The sequence below is a fragment of the Pseudopipra pipra genome, chromosome 4 (genome assembly GCF_036250125.1).
Source record: "Pseudopipra pipra isolate bDixPip1 chromosome 4, bDixPip1.hap1, whole genome shotgun sequence".
Lineage (NCBI taxonomy): Eukaryota > Metazoa > Chordata > Aves > Passeriformes > Pipridae > Pseudopipra > Pseudopipra pipra.
The window spans coordinates 30,141,629-30,162,799 of NC_087552.1; the positions used below are offsets into that span (position 1 = coordinate 30,141,629).

At 45.5% G+C, this 21,171-nt stretch overlaps 1 protein-coding gene across 2 annotated transcripts; it reads right to left on the reverse strand.

Annotated features, from left to right (window-relative positions):
• Positions 1-3,441: 3,441 nt before the first annotated feature.
• On the reverse strand, positions 3,442-20,069 carry REST (RE1 silencing transcription factor). 2 transcript variants are annotated; one of them, XM_064652183.1, is made up of 4 exons: positions 19,976-20,069; positions 17,929-18,839; positions 11,826-11,909; positions 3,442-8,901 (listed from the first exon to the last, which is right to left on the reverse strand). In XM_064652183.1, exons 2-4 carry the CDS (start codon positions 18,827-18,829, stop codon positions 7,202-7,204), a joined length of 2,685 nt encoding a protein of 894 aa, XP_064508253.1. In that variant the 5' UTR covers positions 18,830-18,839; positions 19,976-20,069; the 3' UTR covers positions 3,442-7,201. The 2 variants fall into 2 exon arrangements, with proteins under 2 accessions (XP_064508253.1, XP_064508252.1); XM_064652182.1 differs by having other exon boundaries at positions 19,972-20,018.
• Positions 20,070-21,171: the final 1,102 nt, after the last annotated feature.

A 21,171-nucleotide genomic window follows, 5' to 3' on the forward strand; every position in this document is an offset into this window, starting at 1 on the left:
TAAAGTCACATTGCCACTGAGTGCTAGCGTTCCGGACATGCTGGAACTTCAGTGCCAGCTGGAGTCAAAGACAGCCACAACTGGTATCGCTAATGTATTTTTCTCAGTTTCTTTAGTGGCAGAGTGCAGGTCACAGCTTGCTTTCACCTGGAGAGGTGTCCAGTGCACTTGGAATTGGCTGCCCCAGAGGTGGGAACACAGCCCTACCATCTGCCATGGACCAATCAAGACTGCACTGGAATAGGGTGAAGGTCCAGAATACCCACAGTACATCAACAATATCATCATGTGGGGCAATACATCAGCAGAAGTTTTTGTGAAAGGGAATAGTCCAAATCCTTCTGAAAGCTGACTTTGTCATTAAAGGGAGGGCTGCATCTCCCTGCCATACTGAAAGCACGGATGTACTGCCACGAGTGGGTTGGTTTTCTTTGGCATGCATCTGATGTGGTGCCAGCTCACATCCCCTCAAAAAAAAACCCCACAGGTTCTTTTCCCACCCAGTGGCTATTCCCTTTTCAGAGCTGGTCATGGTGGGAGACTCCCAGCCTAAAAAAATGGCTGCTGCTTTTCATGGCAAGAGCTGAACAAGTCCCATGCAAAATTTGAAATTTTACCCACTGTTAACACTCTCAAAATAGCCTGTAACGTGAGGAGAGGTCCATTGGGCTGAGAGCCTAGTGAACCACACAGCTTGCAATTGCCCACAAACTCCCCTCAGCAGCAACTGTCTTCGCTGATCTTGCAGCTAAACTGCTGGGGGTTGCCCAATATGACGTGCTGGAACAGAAACTTGATGGTGGGACGCCCATGCCCTGGCAGTGCACTGACACATCCCAGTGGTTCTTCTGCTGGGAGAGTTGTGTCTGTGCAGATCAGATAGCAGCCTCCTGAAGCACCAGGTGGAGTTCCTGACTGTCTATTGTTGAGGATGAGTCGGTGGTAACATCCCATGTCACCTATTGCGTGCCATGGTGTGGCGATACCACATCTTTGAATTATTCTGTGCCTCAGGTCCCCAGTCCAGCCTTACCAGGCAGCACCAAATCAAGGAAGAGGACAAAAAGAAAGAAGGAAAGAAAAAAGCCCTCAAACCATCAGGGTTATTTTGGCCAGCTCTAATCAGACTCAGTGCCTGCTTAGTACCTTTTGGGAAGATTGGAGGAGCATATGACGCACAGCAACAGGAAAAGCCCCTGGCACTCTGCAACCACTGCAGGCACTGCCAACATCCCTGTCCCTGGCATCCCCACCAAGGGACCAGTCACCATCCTCCCACTCAATTTTTTGCTGCAACTTTCTTTTGGCTGCTTATGATGGAAGCAAGCCCAGCAACAAACATCATCTGTCCCACTCACCTCCAGCACAGCCTCAGCTACAGATGACAGCAGCTTGAGTATTCTGACCTGTATAGGGCTAAAGGAGACCATGAAGGCTCCTTGGACTAGCCCGTGGGCAAAGGACGGGTTTGGCCATGTGGTTTGAGCCCGAGGGTGTCAGAGCTACAACACTGTGTTGCTGCAGGGTGTCAGAGCTACAACATTGTGTTACTGCAGGTCCAGTGCTTCCAGCAAAGGAGGGAGATGCAGAGAACTCATTTTACCAAGCTTAAAAATACAGCGTGGGTGAGAGAAGGATCCTGTCCTGTCCTTTTAGATTTACCTTTTCCTACACATAGCTTATATTGTATATGAACAGTGGTAAAGCCAATTATGTCAGCATGGCTAAGCTTTAAAAACAAAAGACAACCACCAAACCAAAATCAGGAACCTAGCATTTTGGCTCCTTCAGAGCATTAGCCAGGCCTGAATAAGGCAGCTGAATTAAGACACGAGCTCGCTCTGTCCCCATACAAGCCATTGGGAAGCTAAGCCATCCTCCACTCAAGCCAACTCACCTTTTGGGCATCTCAGTGTGTGGGGAAGATCTCCTGCTGGCCTGCAAGATACCGCAGAGCCATGCATTTGTGCTTAGCTACCCAGTTCTGTTAAAAAACAACTTAGCACAAAGCAGATTCTTAGCTGACTTTTCAGCCTAGCAGGTTTTATCCTGGTTTTCTATCAGGAAAAAACTAGCAGGTTTTCTGCCAGGGTGCAAGGAACTAGTCAAAGATAAGGATGACCTGACTGCAGGTGTAAGGGAAAATGATTTCTCAGGTTGCCAACCCACTTGTGTTCTCTGGTTTCAGCTAGCTTGTCACCAAAACGCCTTCCTGGGGGTGAGGGGCAGCACTGCCTGGTGGTGCAAAGGGCAGGACCTCCTCTATTGATCCAGTTTGAAATCATTAACTTACACAGCACAGGCAGAGGCACACAAGTGCCTATCCAAACCCTGCCATCTCTTTACCATGCTCTTACATCTCCCTTGCGGTCCATGGGCAGGCTCAGGTATCGCTCCTGTTCCCTGTCCTCACCATAAATTGCACACGTTGCCTACAAAGCTTCTAAGGGGAGCAACCCCAAACCCGCCCCTTATCTGAATACTGACAGCCCCTGCCCAAGGGTATGTCCTGTGGTAGTGGTGCACCCTGCTCTTTGCTGCTTAACTAGTAACTGTATGGCTTGGAAACCTGAATTTCCACTAAGATGTCATAGGGTGGGAGAGAGGCATGGCTTATGAGAAAACGTTATAACAGAGAAGCCTAAAGCTCATTTCTTATGTTCTGGGAGCATCCCAAACCATTCAAAGCTGCAGCAGCTGCATACACAAGTATCCCCTTAAGTTCATCAAATGTTGTTTGCCTTAATCCCTTAGGAATTGTTCTGTGCTAGGAGGAGGTAAGAATGATCAAGCCCCACAAGTAGGTTAGCATCCAGCTCAGGTTTTCTAAAATGGCCAGGTAGGCAGACAGATGAAATGTCACCCTTGCAGGTTATCCCAGGCTCCACAGCTCTCAAGACATTTTCAGTGTCTATATAGACAGTACTGCAGCCATAGGGATGATGGGTGACATTAACTTTTATAAATCTACTGCTAATTCACCAAGTGAGACTGCACCAGAAATCCTTCTGGAATGCAGAAGATATTGGCACCTCATTACCTCTGAAACTCAAATTTAAATTCCTCGGCTTCCATCAAGTTGCATCCCTTCTCACGTGGCAGGGAATATTGCCTTTCATGCCCATTGGGCCCATCCTCCAAAATCACAAACAGGTTCAGCATTCCATATGAATCTCATCCGTATGCATGCAACTCCCACCTTGTGCCCTGCCCTCACTGAAATGAAAACACTACGCTGAAATGAAAAAACAATGTATTTCTGGAGCCACTGTCCCTGTCTGCAGCCAAGTCTGCGTGTGCATGCACCTGGCATCTCTGTACTGGCTCCCCCACACCCACCTGGCTGGTTGGAGGTCTTCAGTTCTGCCAATGTTGCTTGCACTGCTCCTGCCTCTGGTTACAAACGGCTTCCATAGCCATTAATAAGTAGAAGATAGAAGCTGCACGTTCCTTAATAAAGTTTATTTAATCATAACTATGCTTAGGAAAATACACTTGTAAAGGTTAATATAATGCAATTTAGTTTATACTACATTTTGGACAAAAGACTTCTTATACATGATTTAGGTAAAAACAGGATGTATGATCTGGCTCGTTTTACATCTATTACAAATGTAGAAAAGACTGTCATGCACTACAGTAGAGAGCATGAAAAAAAATTACCTTTGGTTTAATTCAGAGAATACAAGTATTGCACTGTAAAAGCATCAAACATGGTGCAACTAAACATCATAAACATGTTTCCATGCCAGCTTACAAAAGTTTGTTAGCTAGTGTAATTTTAGAGGGGGGGGAAAATTTATGTACACATAAAACAATTCCATTAGCTATTTGGATTCTGTTAATATCGTATGCACGCCACTTATCTATACAACTGACATTCAAGAAAACTCTTGAATTTGATTTAATACCTTCCAGCTACATTAAATCTGTTGAAATCAATGACATTATCATATCTTAACTGGCCTGTCAGCTCTTAAACATTCTTCTTTAAATGACTAAAGTTCCAGCCTAGGTCATCAAAATCCAGAAATAGCAATTACAATACCACGGAAGTGCCTAGCTACCCACTTCTTGACTGTTTCCCAGGGCAGTTACTTTGACTGTATTCATACAGATTCATACAGCAAAAGCCCAAAACACCACATTATTCGAATGAGGGCTGGCAGTGTAGGGGTATCAGTGTGCTAATCCTTCCAACCATGTATTGGAGGTTAAACACTCATGAAGATACTATTGCCAAAAAACACAAAAACTCTAGCATTGGCAAAACCAACACATAATAATTTAAGAATATTGAAAAAGACCAAGAAAAAAAAAAAAGCATTGTTTAAAGGGAGATACAGCAATGTAAGACCACCATATATGGTGGGCTACCTGACCTGCACTCCCTCTCAAACACTCAGTATTAGCAGTGCTTAACATTTTAGATACACATAATGCATTACATCCTTGCCTCTTTACTGTAACATAATCCCAAACCTTGCAGAGAATTCCAACACAGTTCTGCATCAACATTAGGTATTTCAGGACACTGTTGATGGGTCTCAGATATAAAGAATCAACTTTTCTTCTTAATATGTTAATAATAATTTATTTTCAGTTTATCATCTTGTGGTAAGAAACACTGCCAAACAGGAGCCGACTGTTGTCTTCAAAGAGTTCTTGTCAGATCAAGCACTGAAACCTTGACCACTTCATAGAAATGTGCAGCACAGTATTTCAAAGAACCATCTTTGTTCTTATCTCACAGAGAGAGATTTAGAGTCAGTCAACAGCAACATTTTCATTTAAAAACAAACAAGAAAAAAATTATCAGGCCAGTCCACGAGTTTATTTGAACATAGCTAAAGTCCTTGAAGTCTCTCACAAGATGGCAGAGGCTCTTCGCAAGGATATGAAGGGAGCTATAAAACCTCTACACAGTACTGGAATTCCCAGCAGCTACTCATATCGCTCACAAATGGTGGCAACATTTATATATAAAGAAACACTATTATAAAAAAAAATACATCTAAGACTATTACAACTGGTAGTTTAGGAAAAAAAATTCAACTAGGTTTATTTTCTTAACGTTTAACATAAATATAGTTGCAACTTGATCTTGAGTTGACAGTGATTGTCGCAGCCAAGGTAAGGATTGAACACTATCTATGCAAACAAAAACTCACTATACATTATACAAGTTATTTCTGCCATGAGGGATGCCTTCCCTCTCAAATCTTTGGCCTCCTATTACCAATCTTTCCCAAAAGCAGAAGCAATGTAGCATTGTTGCTCTCTATTCATTCAAGGCAGTGGGTTTCTTTGGAGGGGAAGATGCTGTGGGAACACCCAGTGAAAAATGGGGTTTATTCCAGAACTTAAACATCGAGAGTTATTTGCTACAAAGTGCTCTGACAAATGCTGCCTGAGCTCTTCAACTCCACTCTCCAAATAACACCCACCTCCAAATTTGCATTTCTGGAGCTGACAATCAGAGAAGCTGCCCAACTGCTCCCACTGGAAAAAGGCAGCTAATGACCATCGCAAGAGTGCACAGATAAGACCTGGAGGGCTTTGCTTCTTCCCTGCTGGTTTGGATTTTGTTTACACTTTGCCACGGGTTGGCTACAAGCAGTAAGTATGCAATCTCTCTTGAGTGTGTGTGCTAGAAATGACATCCATTTAGAATTAAAAACTCCCAGTATGACATGTAGACCTGAGATGACAATCTTACATGTTTCTCCCTGCACGGAAGCAGGAGGATGATTTTATTAAATGCAACTTGAATGAATAAGGAGCAGAAATCCCTAGTTTTTTTAATGTCAGGTTTGTTGCTTACCAGTTGATTTATCTGTATTTGTTTGATGGAGTTTTTCTGTGTATGAGATGTTAGATTATATCACTGCTACAATTTTGGTTTTTTTAAGCTTGTGATGTTTGACCGCTGTCCACCACAGAAATGAATAGGGAAGGGGAAAAAAATAATCATCTGGACTTGCAGAATATGCGAACTGTTTCCACGGAGAGTGATTATTTTCCTGTCCAAATTATTAATCAGAATTTATTACTCTGTATGTGTATTCAAAATATCAGAAGTGGCATTTCCATGATAGAATAAATCCCATTAAAAAGTGTTTTGATATCCTTTTGCTCAAGGACTATACAATTTTAAAGCCAGTTAAAAATATATAGCCAAGCAGATCATAATTTCAGCAACTTCATGCACGACTAATCACAATCCAGGAAAATAAGAAAAATCTGCAGTAAGAAGCATCACAGTAAACTGCCACAGAAAACTGTCCCGTGGTAAGCAACAAGTCTGAATGTTTCCAAATAAAAAAAAACTTACGTACAAAACCAAACATGCATATATAAAGTGTACATGTTCTGCACAAGCACTATTCCTAAAGGATTAAACTGCATAGGTAAAAATCAAAAACAATGTGCAACATTATTAAGCCCTTAAAGCACAATCCAAAAAAAAAGCAGAAAGTAAAAATAAAAAACTTGTTCCCCCACAACAAAGCCAATTACATATCAGTGATTAAGATATTAATCAAGACAGAGGTTCTCCAATCAAAAGTTGGAAGGACTGCTCTCAAATTTTGGCTTATCATTCATGCTTAGGGGACCTGAAATGTACGTTCATAATTGTAATTAGCTTAAACAGTTATGTTCATCACTAGCCAACTTTGATTTCTTTTACAAAGTGCTCTTTATGTAATAGAAGCTAAATTCCTGGTAGAAAAACCATCAAATAGTTTAACACTTTGAACTTCAAGACACATTGAAAAGAGCTAAAAAAAAAGGGGAAGGGAGGAGGGGACAGAGTTGGCTGCTAGAACAAAAACAACTAATGCCAGTGGCTCTATGAACATGCAACTTGTGTATTGCTAGCTCCAGTCTTGTTCCTAAAACTCAGTTTATAAAAGAACTGCATATGCTAACAGACTAGAAGCTTACGCTCACTTTACAGGACAGAACCTCATACCACCTACCTGCCTTCTCTAATTAAGAGATCCAATAGTTAATGAGTTCACCATTACACACAAAGTTGTCAAAAATATTTTCAACTTACAAAAAAAAAAAAAAAAACAAAACAAAAAAGAAACCAATGCAGACACTAAAGGAAACCATGCTTAAAAAAAATCTACAATATCTGTACATAAGCTGTGTAAGATCTTACAAAAGAAGATTCTCCAAACAACCGCTATTTCTATTCCTGCCCTTTTGCTGCCTTCTCAAGATAATACACATTAACTAGGTGCCGGTTGAGGTGCTTGCTGTATTCACCTTCTTTTTTAAATGAGCGGTCACAAAAAATGCACACATAGTTCTCCCTGGCCTCTGTGGTGTCTGGAGCTCCTTGTGATGTCTTTGGACTTGTTTCCTCTTGTACAGAGCGAGCACCATTTAACCCCGAGTCATCGCTTCCTTCTGATATGTTGTCACTTATGTCGCTGCCTTCATGGCTGTGGATGCCCTCATCCTCATCCATTTCCTGAGATTCATTCACTGCTGTGTTATCCCGAGATAAGGCCAGAGCTACTTTAGGGCTCTGTGTACACCTTTCTGGAGGCATGGGTGCTGGCACAGCATCTCCTGTTGGCTCTGTTGCTGGCAGGCACGTCTTGGTCAGGTCCGTCAGGTCTGAGTTGCTCACAGGTTCTGCCACAAAGGTTTCCTCTGGCTCCTTCTCAGGTGCCAGATCTGGTACCACATCCATGAGTACGTCCAAGCTTTTTTCAGAAGACACTGCATGGGAAGATTCCTCAGAGCAAGTGTCTTCCCCTTTGTTGGCTTGTCTCTCCTCCTCTTTTGCATCAATAGTGTCTTCGCTCTCTCCTGCTGCAGCAGGCATTTCTTGGTCCTCTACCTCAACTTCTGTGTTTGCATCCTGAACTGGCAGACAAAGCTGCTCTGGATCTTGGATGCAGTCTCCTTTGGGATCAGTGCTCTCCCCCTTGAGAGCATGATCACCATTGTTGTTTAATGCCACTGTCTCAGAGGGATCTTGCTCCTTCTGGTTACTGCCCTCAGTGTCCGGCTTCACGCATCCATCATCTTCTGTGATATGATGCTCATCCAGCATCTCCTTTTCCTCGATCTTTTCCTGGTTGAGTTTACTGCTTTTTTTACTGTGTTTAATTTTCAGAGCTTTCTTTTTTCTATTTTTCTTGAGGCAAAAAGTTTGCTTTTTAGGCTCCTCCTCTGGTACAACATCACTTTTTTGAGCTTCCTGGCAGTCTCTGGGTTTAGCTTCCACTTTCTTTTTCTTTTTTGTTACTAGTGAGGTATCATTTGCTGGCTCTTGCTTTGAGGAAGTTGCTTCAGTCTCTGCCTTTCTTTTGACCTTCTTTGTTTTACACGTTTTCTCAGTACTCTTCTCAGTTTTAATATCCATCTCCCTGTTTTCTGAAGCTGATTTCCGACTTCTGGTTGTCACCTGGCCTGCAGAAACATTGCTTGTTGATTTCTTTTCCTTTGCCAAATTATCTTTTTTCTCCACCTTCACAATTTTCTCAGTTTTCTTTGCAGCTGCATCCCCTTTTGTTGGTTCCTTCTCCACTTTGTCATTAACGCTCTCAGAAAAGTCAGCTTCACTCTTTTTAGTCCGTAGCTTCACCTTTGAAACATCCATGGTGATGTCAGCACAATCGGGATGCCTGGATTTGATGTGGTACTGCAGGTTACATTTTTTAGATGCTGCATAATCACAAACAGGACAGAGGAACTGGCGCGGATTGACGTGGAGCTCAACGTGCTTTTTGAAATTGCTGCGGTCAGCCGTTTTGTAGTTACAGTGCGGGCAAATCAGAGGCTTTGGCCCATTGTGAACTTGCCTTGCATGACGAGTTACTTCGTGCTGGTTTGAGGCCACATAGCTGCACTGATCACATTTGAATGGCTTCTCACCTAGGGAAGGAAGGATGGAAGGGAATGATGGTGATTATTAAGTATGGGGGTTGGGGAGCATTCACTTCCCACTAATACAGATAAAGAAATATGAAACTCAAAAAGGATAAAAAAAAATTATCCATGCGCCTTTAAAATTAAGCAAAGTCAACATAAGAAATCCACAAGTCACAAACACATTCACAGGACACTAAGAACAAAATACAAGAAAAGAAAGAAGGGGTGAGGGTTGGGAGGAAGGGGATCCAAAACCAAACAAGCAGTAACAACGTCACAGGTTCTGGCTAGGCATACATACCGGCAGAGATCTCTCTACAGTAATATTAGCAAATGGAATCCATACCCAACTGGTCCATTGAATGCATTGTAGAAAAATGGAAATGTAACATTTGATGAATAGCAGTTTCACACAAACGTTTCAAAAAAGTCCAACTTTACACAGATTTAGCATATTTCATGTTTGCATTGAAAAGGAAATGAGGGAAAAGAAGCTAGCAAAAATCTAAGCACATGAAAGGGGTGCCCAGATGATCTTTACCTCTGAAAAAGTTCAGTTCACTGTTTTGGTGTCTCAAACACATGATGTATTGGCTGCAGGCTACTCTTGGCAAGCCAACCAAATGCAGACCGAAGCCATCATCTTACTACTGAAATCCGCATTTACAGTTGTGCAACAACTCTTGTAGAAGTGTTCTGCTTAGTGCATGCTGCTGCAGCAGGAGTGGCTTTTCACTTACACATCAAAGCAAATAGGAAAAACACTTCTAGTGCAACAACTCAAGCCCAGAAATAGTCTGAGAGCATGTGTGAATTCAGCTGAGGAATTTGGGATGCTTCTGAGGTCTGAACCAGCATCTCAAAAGTGACCCACAGAACTCATGCCTGCCACTTCTTCAATAAGCTGAAAATCCACTCCAGTCCCTTCTGCTCATGGTACAATAGTGCTTCTCCCACCCCTGCAACCTGCTGCCCTGGCACTGCCCATACTCAAGCTGGTCCTCCAGAGCATGACTGAGGAAACCAGACAGCCTGCAGTGAAGATATGGTGCCTGTTCATGCGTTAACCACATAGTTGATCTGCAGCACCCTCAAAAACTCTAGAAAAGGCTGTGCTGCTTCCCTGGCAGGAGGGGGTCATTTGTTTAAGAGCCCAGATCACTTCATGTCTGCCTGCAGTATCTCTTTATTATTTAAATAAGAGCCAGTTTGTTTCCCTCCCTCCCCACTTTACGTCCTTCCTTTTCCCCCTCCCTTTCTGGTGACATTTTCCACAAGATTAAGCTTGATGTGCTTATTGCTCATCCTGCATCCAAGTATGGAGCCTTACCACCTACACTTCAAGGCACAATTCTGTGTTACATGCAGTGAGGACAAGAGCAGCCTGTGTCTTATATACACACAAACAAGCTGTTCTAAGTACACAGAGTGCTCAGAGGTAGCTGCAACAAGGTAACTCAAAGACAGTGTGTGAAGACTTTGTCCATCACCTCTAAATCCAGGGGGTTTATTGCACAACTGAAAAGGACATGTAACAACATGGCTGAAAAACCAGCTGCAAATTAGGCTTTAAACCACTGTCATTTGGTGTCTGACGTAGGAAGAAAGCTATGGCACCAGCTGGCCTTAAAAGGTCAGCCTGTGAACTGCAGGAGTCCAGAAATTGCCACAGAAAAGGTTCAGCTGCCTGGGCAATGCAGCAAAACATGCAATAGAATTTAGAAGAGCTAATAATACAACATCCCTGATAGCAAAAGTCATGCCCTCCATCCCTGACCTTTGAGGCAAGGGTCACAGGCAGATCCTACTCCTTATATCCTTCAGATTTGAGACTTCCTTGCACAGAACAAGGGGAGAGTAATACATTCCTGAAATGGTTTTCAGGTTCGGTATTGACCAAACTGTTTGCAAATTCCGTTTGGCTGAACCAGAGTTTCAGCCAAAAATGGTTTTCATTTCTGGAAGCAGAATACTGCATTCACAAAATTCTCAAACCAAAACACTGACATGTCATTCTAAAGTTGGCTATTTTTAATGGCTCCAAGCCCCCCCCTCCACTACAGTTAAAATTGCCTGCATCCTGCTTTCAATTAAAAGCCACATCTATTGAAATTGAAACAATTACTGTTCAGGAGACCTTCACTCCTGTTTGCTAGCATTAGGAATTCACCCAGGTCTGGTCAATTTACATTTCAGCAAACCAAAAGCACAGGCTGAGATCTACCTAAACTCCCCTACAAGAGTGATAAAGAATAACTGTGCTTGTGTCTGTGGTGTTACAACACACAAAAATGCTGCAAGAGAATTAGAACAGATGTTTGTAACACCACCAGTAATGGGAAATAAAGGCTAGTGAAAACTGCTAATTTGGCTTTTAGTGCCAAAGTCACTTGGTGAACAACCTCTGAGTTTGCTTTTTCTCCTCTGTGTCTCCTTGACATAAGCAGACACTAATTTACATCACCTCAGAATCCCTGGATGAGATGAAATCCCAGACATCATAGAGAAGACTCTCAGCTACTCAAAATTTTCCCAGCTTCACTGATTTGAACTCAGCTATGGCAGCAGACAGAAGACAAGAATTTGTTCCTATATCATCACGATGCTGTATTTATTACTAGATTACTAGGACTACTAGAGCAGCCCTATGAACCTCAGAATACATCTTGGAAAGTAAAAGGGAAAGAAAAAGATATATTCCTGTCATCACTTTTATTAATGACTTAGCATTTCCTTAGTAAGTAGAGACATTAAAAGAGGAGCTAAAACTCAGGCTGTACGGAATGAGATGGCATCTCACACAGAACTGGGCAGCCTGCTCTAGGTGAACTGAGTGACCTCCAGAGGTCCTTTCCAACTTCAACCACGCTGTGATACTGTGAACCATCCCCTTTTCCTCAGTCCCGCTGCTGCCACGCCTTACCAACCTGAGTGGGTGCGCATGTGCCTGGTTAAATGGGTCTTCTGAGAGCTGGAGTAGGGACACATAGCACACTGATAGGGTCGCTCTCCTGCAAAAACAAATGGTAAATTAGTTACTGAAACACAGCAGATTCCCAAATCTGGTTACCAACCCACACAGGTGAGGCTGTCACAGCCCCTCAAGTTGTATTTGAGGGCACGTTATCTCTCAGCAAAGGGAAACAGTGAGAATCACGTGCCCGAGCTGGACCAGCACAATATGTCCTGCCCTATGAACGAGGATAATAAAATGGCAGAATATGAGAGAGGTACATCCTAATGTCCATCTGGGGTCGACAGTGACCTTGGGCAAAAGGTGATGAGGACAGACACTTTTAAGAAGCCTTAAGCCACCAGATCTGACATTCCTGCAGCATTTTCTCCCAGCACTCAGAAGATGCACGAAAGATACAGATCCTGTAAGAAACCAGGTATGTTCTTGCTTCACATAACACCTTACCTGAAATCTCAGTGTTTAATTTGGATTAAGATGGGGCATTCAGCATGGATGTGCATTTCCCAGAACACGTGCGCAGATAGAGACCAGGTCTCTACTTTCAAAGTTTTACTGGCAGAGTGAAACTAGCTTGCAGCATGGAAAACCATGATGCCCTGCTCAGTGAAACTATGCTGCTAGCAAAAGCTACCAAAAGTGTAGCAGCAACATTTATTTTGAAGACTCAAAACCATCTGCCTGAAGACTTATTGGTTTTGGAGAACTAATGGAAACTAACCTGCCATAAATTATATCTCCACAAGAGAGAATTAGCTTGTAATTGTAGCTAAAAATTATATCAAGTACAATGATACTTGAAAATACTTTTCAAGTGAAGACAAGCTCCAAACAAAGGCAGATAGTTTTAAAATTAACATCTGTAGGCAGGTCCAGATAAGTAACAGGGCTGTTTGCCTCAAACTACTAGTACAGCCCAGAGATCTAGGCGGCCTCATCTCCACCAGAAGTTGTAAAAACACTTTTCAGTCTCAGGTGGACACTCTCAACAAGAAGAGAGGAAGGAAGCTGAAAAGGGAAAAGGAAGTTACTTGGTTGTAATATTTATTCAAGTCATAGTCAGAATTACACTACACCATTTTGCTAAATTTGCTACATGTGAAGCATACAACCAAGGTGCTCTACAAATCATGGAGACCTGGACATCAGCAAAAGCAAAAGCCCTGCACACAAACCGTGTGTTCCACTTACAGAGCTATAGCTCTATCTGCAGCATGTGAGGCTCCACTGCTGGCCTGTGCCAAACAGCAGCAGAAGAGGTCTTTGTAATGCAGATTAATCCCACATTTCTTCTCCCATCAAACATTTATCGTTCTTGATTAAATCAGCAGTTTAAAGTTAAATTCACCCTAACAACAACAACTCCCCTTCCTTTCCAATTAAAACAAGGTAGGAGATTGGTGCAATACACACAATTAAGATTAAGTCATGTATAAGGGAGGGTTAGTCCTTTTGTTATAAAGAAATGGTTTTGTTTTTACGTGACTCCTTACAATTAGAAAATATGAGGCCAAAGGTCCTGGAATATTCAGTCATATCTTCTTTCCATTACCTGAAATTTCACTTCTGTAAAGTTACCTACAACATTAGGAATGTGGAAAAGGTTTTTACTTCCATACCCTTTTTTACATAGGGCACAGCAACAAAACATACTATTTATGTACGATGAATGCAACCAGTTTAAAATGTGTTATTCCCACTTGAGAATTAAATGCATGACTACATTGTAAAGGCTGTTTTATAAAATACTATTCCCCAAAGGATTTGTATTGTAATTTAACAAGCTCATTCATTACATGCAAACAAGCCACCAAAAAAACCTCTCCAGAAGACACTTACAGAATAAGCCCCAAACTAGCAAAAGCTTAAGCATGCACTTAACTTTATGCAAATGAACAGGCAGACTGACATCAGTGAACAAGTTTAAGACCATCTTGTTGAGGAAACTATCCAATCTCCACTCAGGAGACTCTCTGGCAGTCACACTCCCAAGGCCAGACTGCTAGGACTGAAGGCCCTTCACGGCAGGCAGATCCAGTGAGCCGACGGGTGCCCCGCTTGGCTCCCAACACACCCCACTCTCACAGTCAGACCAGGTTTCTTTACCAGTCAGACCCCAGGTTTCCCATAGGAGAGTCTCAGATATCTCAGCAGTAACACAGCAACAGTCCAAGCTGGTGCCTCCAAGAAGGACCCCCAACAATTGAATCTCTGGGCTTTTATACCCACATGCAAGTCTCGCTTTTCCTCCCGGGTCTTCTGCTCCTGTTGAGTCCTTCCGTGCCCATCCACCTCGGTGGAATCATCCGTTTTCATCTCCTTAGTTATCCAAAAGGTTGGTAGTTCATGGCTCCTGCTGTGTCTCTCAGTGTCTATTCACCTGACTGGCCTCACCAGTAAAGGGTTGGCTCTGTGGGCTCTCACCCTGAGCTCAATCTGCATCTCAAACTGCAGCTTGCAAACCAAGCTACCTCCTCCAAATGTAATCCTCAACAATCTCTTTATAAAGCCTTTTTTACAATGCCATTAGAGCTTCTGTCTGCTTGAAACGAAACTGCTTCCATCAAACTTCCAACACAGTGGCAAGCAAGCAAGATCCCCTATGACAACCAAAATGTAAAAAATCCCACAACAACAACAAAAAAGATGCAGAACACTGTGACTGCCTAAGCAGATGTCTTATTCACAGAGCCTTGCAGATTACTTTCAATGAAGTTTTCTAGAAATTGCTTCTAACAAGTAAAACAGGAGAAAAAGGAAGAGAACAATGCTGCACTGTCTTGCACATAGTACAGTTCCAGGATTAGCAGCAGGTAAATCAAGTCAAAACTTGGTCTAAAAGGTCTAACAAGCACAAATGAGCCCAGGTAGGTCTGTCCCTGACACAGAGTCCTTTCTGCCTGAACAGCAGAGGGATTGCCCCGAACACCTCCACCACCCACTCCTGGGCAGCAGACAGGCTCTTCCAGATGTAGCTTTCCCAGGTGACAAGTTTATGACCACCTGTAGAGTCCTTGAAACACTCCTTTGCCCAAGGTCCCCCACATTTGTCAGCAGCCTGCCACACAAGCACTGTCACAAGCTGCAAGGTATCTTCCAGAACAGGGTGGATTCATGGACACCTGCTTTTCAACACGGATGCAAGCAACAGGCAAGCAGATAACCTCTGCCGGCCTTCCCGCAGTCCCCAAACATGCACAGGATAGGTATTTTTCCCAACCACTGAAGGTACTAGCATACAGCCCCCTTCCCTACTCCTGGCCATGTGCTCTGGCATTTCCATGTGTCCCTATTAAGTCGATTCAGTTCACTAACCAGCAGAAAACCAACCTGGGGAAGAGAAAGGGAGTATTGCTGCCATTTTAGTGAGCTGAATCAACCAGTCCCAGGACATGGGGAGAAAATCGAGACTGCCTTTCTCCAGCAGCAAAGGCAGAGCATTTGATCCTGTGAAACTCCACTCTGTACAGTCAGTGTTTCAGAAAACTGTATGGCTCTAACACAGCAGAATCCAATTATCTGCAAGAAGGCATTCTCCCACACAAAAAAAAGTCTGGCAAAGCACAAAAAATAGGAGAGAAAGATTAAGTGTTTATCCAAAATTATTTAACTTCTTAGCAATCAGGAAACCAAAGAAACAAGCAATTCCAACTCTCTTAACATTCTGAACCCATAAAATAGGAAGAAAACTATGTATGTATCCCATTCATTTTTTCCCAATAAATATTTTTCTTAAGTTTTAAATGAAAACTATAATCCAAAGCTATTTTAGTATCATTCAGTTTTTATTAAATTCAGTATTGTTATGTGAACAGTCTGTAAATACTGTTGCCTATAAAATATCTGTATGTGTTTTTTCAGGTTTTTTGGGGCAGGGATTGTTTGGGGGTTTTTTGTGCACTGTGGTTTTGTTTGTGTTTTTTAAGGCAACTTATTACACATTAATATCAGCAAAAACTTTTAGCTTGGTGTATAAATATACCTGCCATGAGCTTATCCATTCTTCTAATACTCTTCCTTTAGTTTTAACTCTGCTCCACAAAATCAATGTTACTGGGAACGGGGCACATTGCTAAATCATTCTACTAACATATTTGAAAGTTTTTTATCTGAAAGACATTAACTATGTAGTTATGAAGTAGCAAAGAAACACCTACCAGGGCAGCTCACTTCAGCTTAATTAAAATAATAAAAAGACACAGCAAACCAAAGAATCAGAAACCTTGACTCCATCCCTGTTTTTAAAGGAGAAACAAGGAACTGGATTTTTTTAAAATTTTAATACAGTTCACTGGTAAATTGGTCAAATGCAGTGATAACAGAGCGCTTCCTCAGTAAACATGCTTTCATGTTCGTGTAAAACTCAACATGTTAGTTCCTGTAAAACTCAACAAATGATTTTAGAGATCAGAAAGGGGGACCTAATGTCATGTACAAACACAAGCAGGGATGAATTTAAAGTCGAGACAAATGTAAACCAGACAGAAACCCAGCACTGGTTCACACGTGGCCATGAGTTCCCCACATGATTCATTTGAGTTTTTTCCCTATTATTTTGCCATTTTCAATCGATCTCTTTCCTGTTACCTCCTACAATACACACAAAGAAAATGAACTGGAGGATAAACCACACCATTTTGCTAATGTCTCTCACCATAATCTTTGTTTACTTGTTTAGGAAAAAAATATTTATACAAGACTGATTTTTAAGCTGATAGTATCCTCTGAACAACATCACTCAATTACTGTTAAGAGAATAATATGTCTTAAAGTACTAAAAATGCTAGCAGACTCTTCCAGCCCCAACAAAGCAAATACTAAAGCGAGCTGAGGAACACAAACTTCTGCACGCTTAAGCTCAAGCCCAGCCCCAAGGCCTCTGGAGTGCTCATCCCTTCCAGACAGCTGCAGACAACTAAACCGAAGCCTCCAAACCATTTATGTCACTGCTGTAACAAAACATGATTTTAAAGGAGAAATTCCCCAGTGTTTTGCTCAGCCGGCATAATCTACAATAAAGGGGATCCAAGTCAGGTCAGCATGCTGGAGGATGGCTAGCAAGTCTGCCTTCTCCTCAGAAAAGGCCTGACATGGTGGAAATAAAAGCTTCTAAGAAGCTGCAAGGAAGGTCTGAACTGCTTTCCCACTTCCACAAAAGGGATCAGGAAGCAAAGCATCTCATGGCCCAAAGAGGTGAGACGACCGTGATGTCCCCTCCTAGAAGGGGGTTTTGTTATGCCTCAGGACTCCCCATGTGAGAGGCCGGTGAGGCTCTCTGATGCAAAGCAAGGTATTTCCTAAGTCACTTGCGGTCCCAGCTCACAGGACAGCAGCAACAGTGAAGGTCTTCTGACTCCACTTGGTATAAACCAGAGAAAAAGGGGGCCTCACACTGTTCCTTCCGATTACAAATCGAGGTTAGGATAAATCAGGAAATCGGGCCAAGGACTCCCTCGTAGGCTTCCTCTAGGGCAACAGAAGTATGTGTCTACTTCTGGCTACTGCAATGATGCAGGCCCCCAAAAAAATTAAGCCCCGCTACATTGAAATGAATTAATTCACTACTCTTCTTCTGACTTTGTAGATGCTGGAGGGCTCCTCTGCATTTGAGTATCAGATCTTTCTTCTCTGTAATTACACCATAGTCAAGTTTCAGCTCAGTCTGAAAGCATCATTTTCAAAACTACCTATCGGATTTAGGCACCTTCTGTCAACCACTTTGTTTTGGTTTTAGAGTATATCAGTTTTTGGTGTTGTAGACCCTGGCAATCATCACAGGCACACTTTGTCATGCCCTCTTCAACAAATAGGCTCATAATTACTAAACAAGATGCTCTTTATCTCCTCTTGGGTACCTGACATTTCCTCAGTCTTCTAGGATTGCAGACTGGAGCTCAAACCAAATTCCACAAGTCCATAACCTGCTTGCACCAAGAGAGAGTTTGTTCCATCAGGGTAGAACAAACTTTGCAAACAGAAGACTCTGCTTGCTTCATTCATCACAGATTTCTCAGTAGTCTTACTGTACTTCAATCAAAAAAAGATTAAAGACTTACCTGTGTGAGTCCGAATATGCTGAATATAATTGTTCTTCCTATCTGAAAAATAGGAGCACTCTGAGCAGGTATACACTTTCCTGGGAAAATGATTTCTAAGGTGTTTCTTCCAGTGATATTCACTGACAGTAGTGTAAGTGCATATGGTACACTTGTACACTCTCTCATTTTCCCCTGCTTTGTTGTGGTGCTTCAAGTGAGCCAGATAGTGATCATATCTGTTAGTGTTATAGCCACAGCGATCACAACGGATTGGGCCCTTAGAGAAATCCACCTCTTCTGCAGTGCAAGAATCAGACTCTTTCACCTGTGCTTGCTTTTCTGCATTTTCTTCCACAAAGAATTTCTTAGCGCTGTGAACCCTGATATGATGCACAAACTCCTCTTCGGATTCTGCCTCATACTGGCAAGGCTTACAACGGAATGGCTTGCTCTTCAAGCTCTTACACTTGTCCTCTGTGCTTTCTGGAGTACATGGTGCTTCCAGTGACACATCTTTGTCCACACTGGGCGTCTTAGCAGGGGAACAAGCAGCTGGACCTTGGCTTTCCACACTAGGAACCTCAAGGGAGCTTAATTCCACACTTTCAGGTGCCTCACGGTCACTCTCCGCAGCCTGGGTATCTTCCATACCATCTGCGTCACTATCTGAGAAGTTACTGTCCTCCACCGTTGTCAGTTCTGCCATCTGTCTCTCTTCTCCAACCAGGTAATCACAGCAGTTGCCATTAACTTCTCCTGTTAAGGCCACATTTGCCAACATAATGAGCTGAGGAGCTGCCAGCTCAGCTTTAGAAAGGTCCTGTAAGTCATACATGTCACTGGACAATGCCATGCCAATACCAGTACTGCCAGGAAAGAGGCTGTTCCCACCAGACTGTCCCAGCACTTGAGTTGCCATGGCAGTAATTCTGTCGGAAAAGAAAAGAACACCTGTAAGCACCCGAGTGCGGAAAAGTCTCCTCTGCTATGTACTGTCCAAGAAGCCCTCCAGGGAACATCAGAACATCAGAGTTTTTTGCTGAGGCAGTGGGGCAGCGGGAAGCTGCCCGGGGTGAGGCTGCCACAGACCTCACTCGGCCTCGGGGAAGGTGGGGGGTCTCGTTCCTCGCCCGAAGGGGCTGTTTGGCTCTTCCCTACGGGTGGTCTAAGATCCCACCGTGTGGAGGATGGGTGGGGGGCGCTGACAGCGGGGGCCCAGGGCCGAGGCCGTGCTCCGGGCCGGCGAATGGCCCCGGGCCAGACCCGGCGCCTCTCCCCACGCCAGACGCGGGGGACGGCGCAGAGCCCGCCGGTGAGTGCCGCGGCCGGGTCCCGCCGAGCGCCCCTGTCCGGCCGCCGCCCACCCGACGGTCCCACGGCCGCCAACAAAGGAGGACGGCCCGGCCCTGCCGCGACCTCCCCGCGGCCCGGTGCACATCCGCCGGGGGAGCCGGGCCGGGCCGTGCCCCGCCGCCCTCCCTCCCCCCCTGCCTGCCAGGCATGCGGCCATTTTCTGCCTGCCCACACAAAGCGCCCTCCCCGCGCCGCCCCCGGCCCGCCCGCCGCAGCCGCCGGGGGGGCCTGGCCGGGCACAGCCGCCCCGCCGCTCCCCGGTGCGGACGCCCGGCTCCCTCCTCCCCCCGCGGCGGGCAGGGCAGGGCAGGGCAGCGGCGCCGGGGCGGGGGCGCGGGCCGGGGGAAGCGCCTCGGTACCAGCAAGGTCACGGCGGCCGCGCCCACCCGGTGCCCCGCAGAGGGAGGGGGGAGCGAGCGGCGCCCCGGGCCTGCGCCCGGGCCCACGGCCTGTGGCTGCGCCCGGGCCGGCCCGGCCGGCGGAGGCTTCGCCTTCCGGCGGCGGCGCGGCCCGGCCCGGCCCGGCCCGGCGAGCGCCCCCGCGGCCGGCGCGGCTCCTTAGCCGTGGTGCTGATCCCCCCGCGGCCCGGCCCGCCCGGCCGCCCCCGCCCGCCCGCCGGCCGCAGATCAGCCCTGGACAGCGCCTCTCGCCCGGCTCCCGGCCCCCCCTGCCCGGCGCCGCCGGGCCCCGCCGCGCTCGCTCGCTCACCCACCGGCGGCGCGGGGCCGCCCGGCCGCGCGGCTGCTGCGGGGCGGGGCGGGGCGGGCGGGAGGCGCTGCTGGCGGCGGCGGTGGCGGGCGGAGGCGCCCCCGCATTCCAGCACACAGCGCGCAGCGGCGGCACCGCCCCGCCCGCCCCCGGCAGGAGGGGCTGGGCCCAGCGAGGTCACCCGGCAGCGGCGGAGGGCGAAGGGGAAGGGGCGGCCCGGAGGTGGCGGTCGGGGCATCCGCCCGAGGAGGGGGCTCGTGCCCGGCGGCCGCGGGCCTTGTCCGTGCCCAGCCCCGCTGCCCTGCGCTCCTTTGTCCTGTTCAGGGGCGATAGCGCTGAGCTGCCCATCGCCAGGCGGTGTCCGCGGCATCGCCTTCACGAGGCGAGTCCAGAGAATGGCGACGAAGCTGGTCGAAGGGGCTGGAGCACAAGTCCCATGAGGAGCGGCTGAGGGAGCTGGGGTTGTGTAGCCTGGGCAAAAGGAGGCTCAGGGGTGATCTTATCCCTCTCTACAACTACCTGAAAGGCGGTTGTAGCCAGGTGGGGGTCGGTCTCTTCTCCCAGGAAGCTAGTGACAGGACAAGAGGACATAGTCTTAAGCTGCACCAGGAGACATTTAGGATGGACATTTGGAGGAATTTCTTCACAGAAAGGGTGATTAGACATTGGAACAGACTGACCAAGGAGGTTGTGGAGTCACCGTGCCTGAAGGTGTTTAAGGAAAGACTGGATGTGGCACTTAGTGCCATGGTCTAGTTGACATGGTGGTGTTTGGTCATAGGTTGGACTCAATGATCTCAGAGGTCTTTTCCAACCTAATTGATTCATTGATTCACCCTGCTCCACCGTGGCATGGTCTAGGTGACTAAACTACCCAAATACAAAACGTAAAGTGCCTCATGCAATCGCAGGACTCCAAACCTCCAAATTTATTCCTTGTTCCAAAACTAGGAAAAACCCCAGCAAGTGTCTGTTGTGGAGCCTGGCTGTGCACCTGCTGGCTGTGGCAGGTCCCTGTAACGGAGAGCTCAGGAACAGTGGGCAGTCCTGCTTGTGTGATAATCCCAATTCAAAATGAAGAACCCAAATTTCCTAGTGGTTCTTTCTTCTCTTGGGCACTCGTGTGGCTCTTCAACATGAATATCTGAAAAATTTCCTTGGCCCTGGAACTCCTCAGGCTGAGCTGATTCATAAATCCCA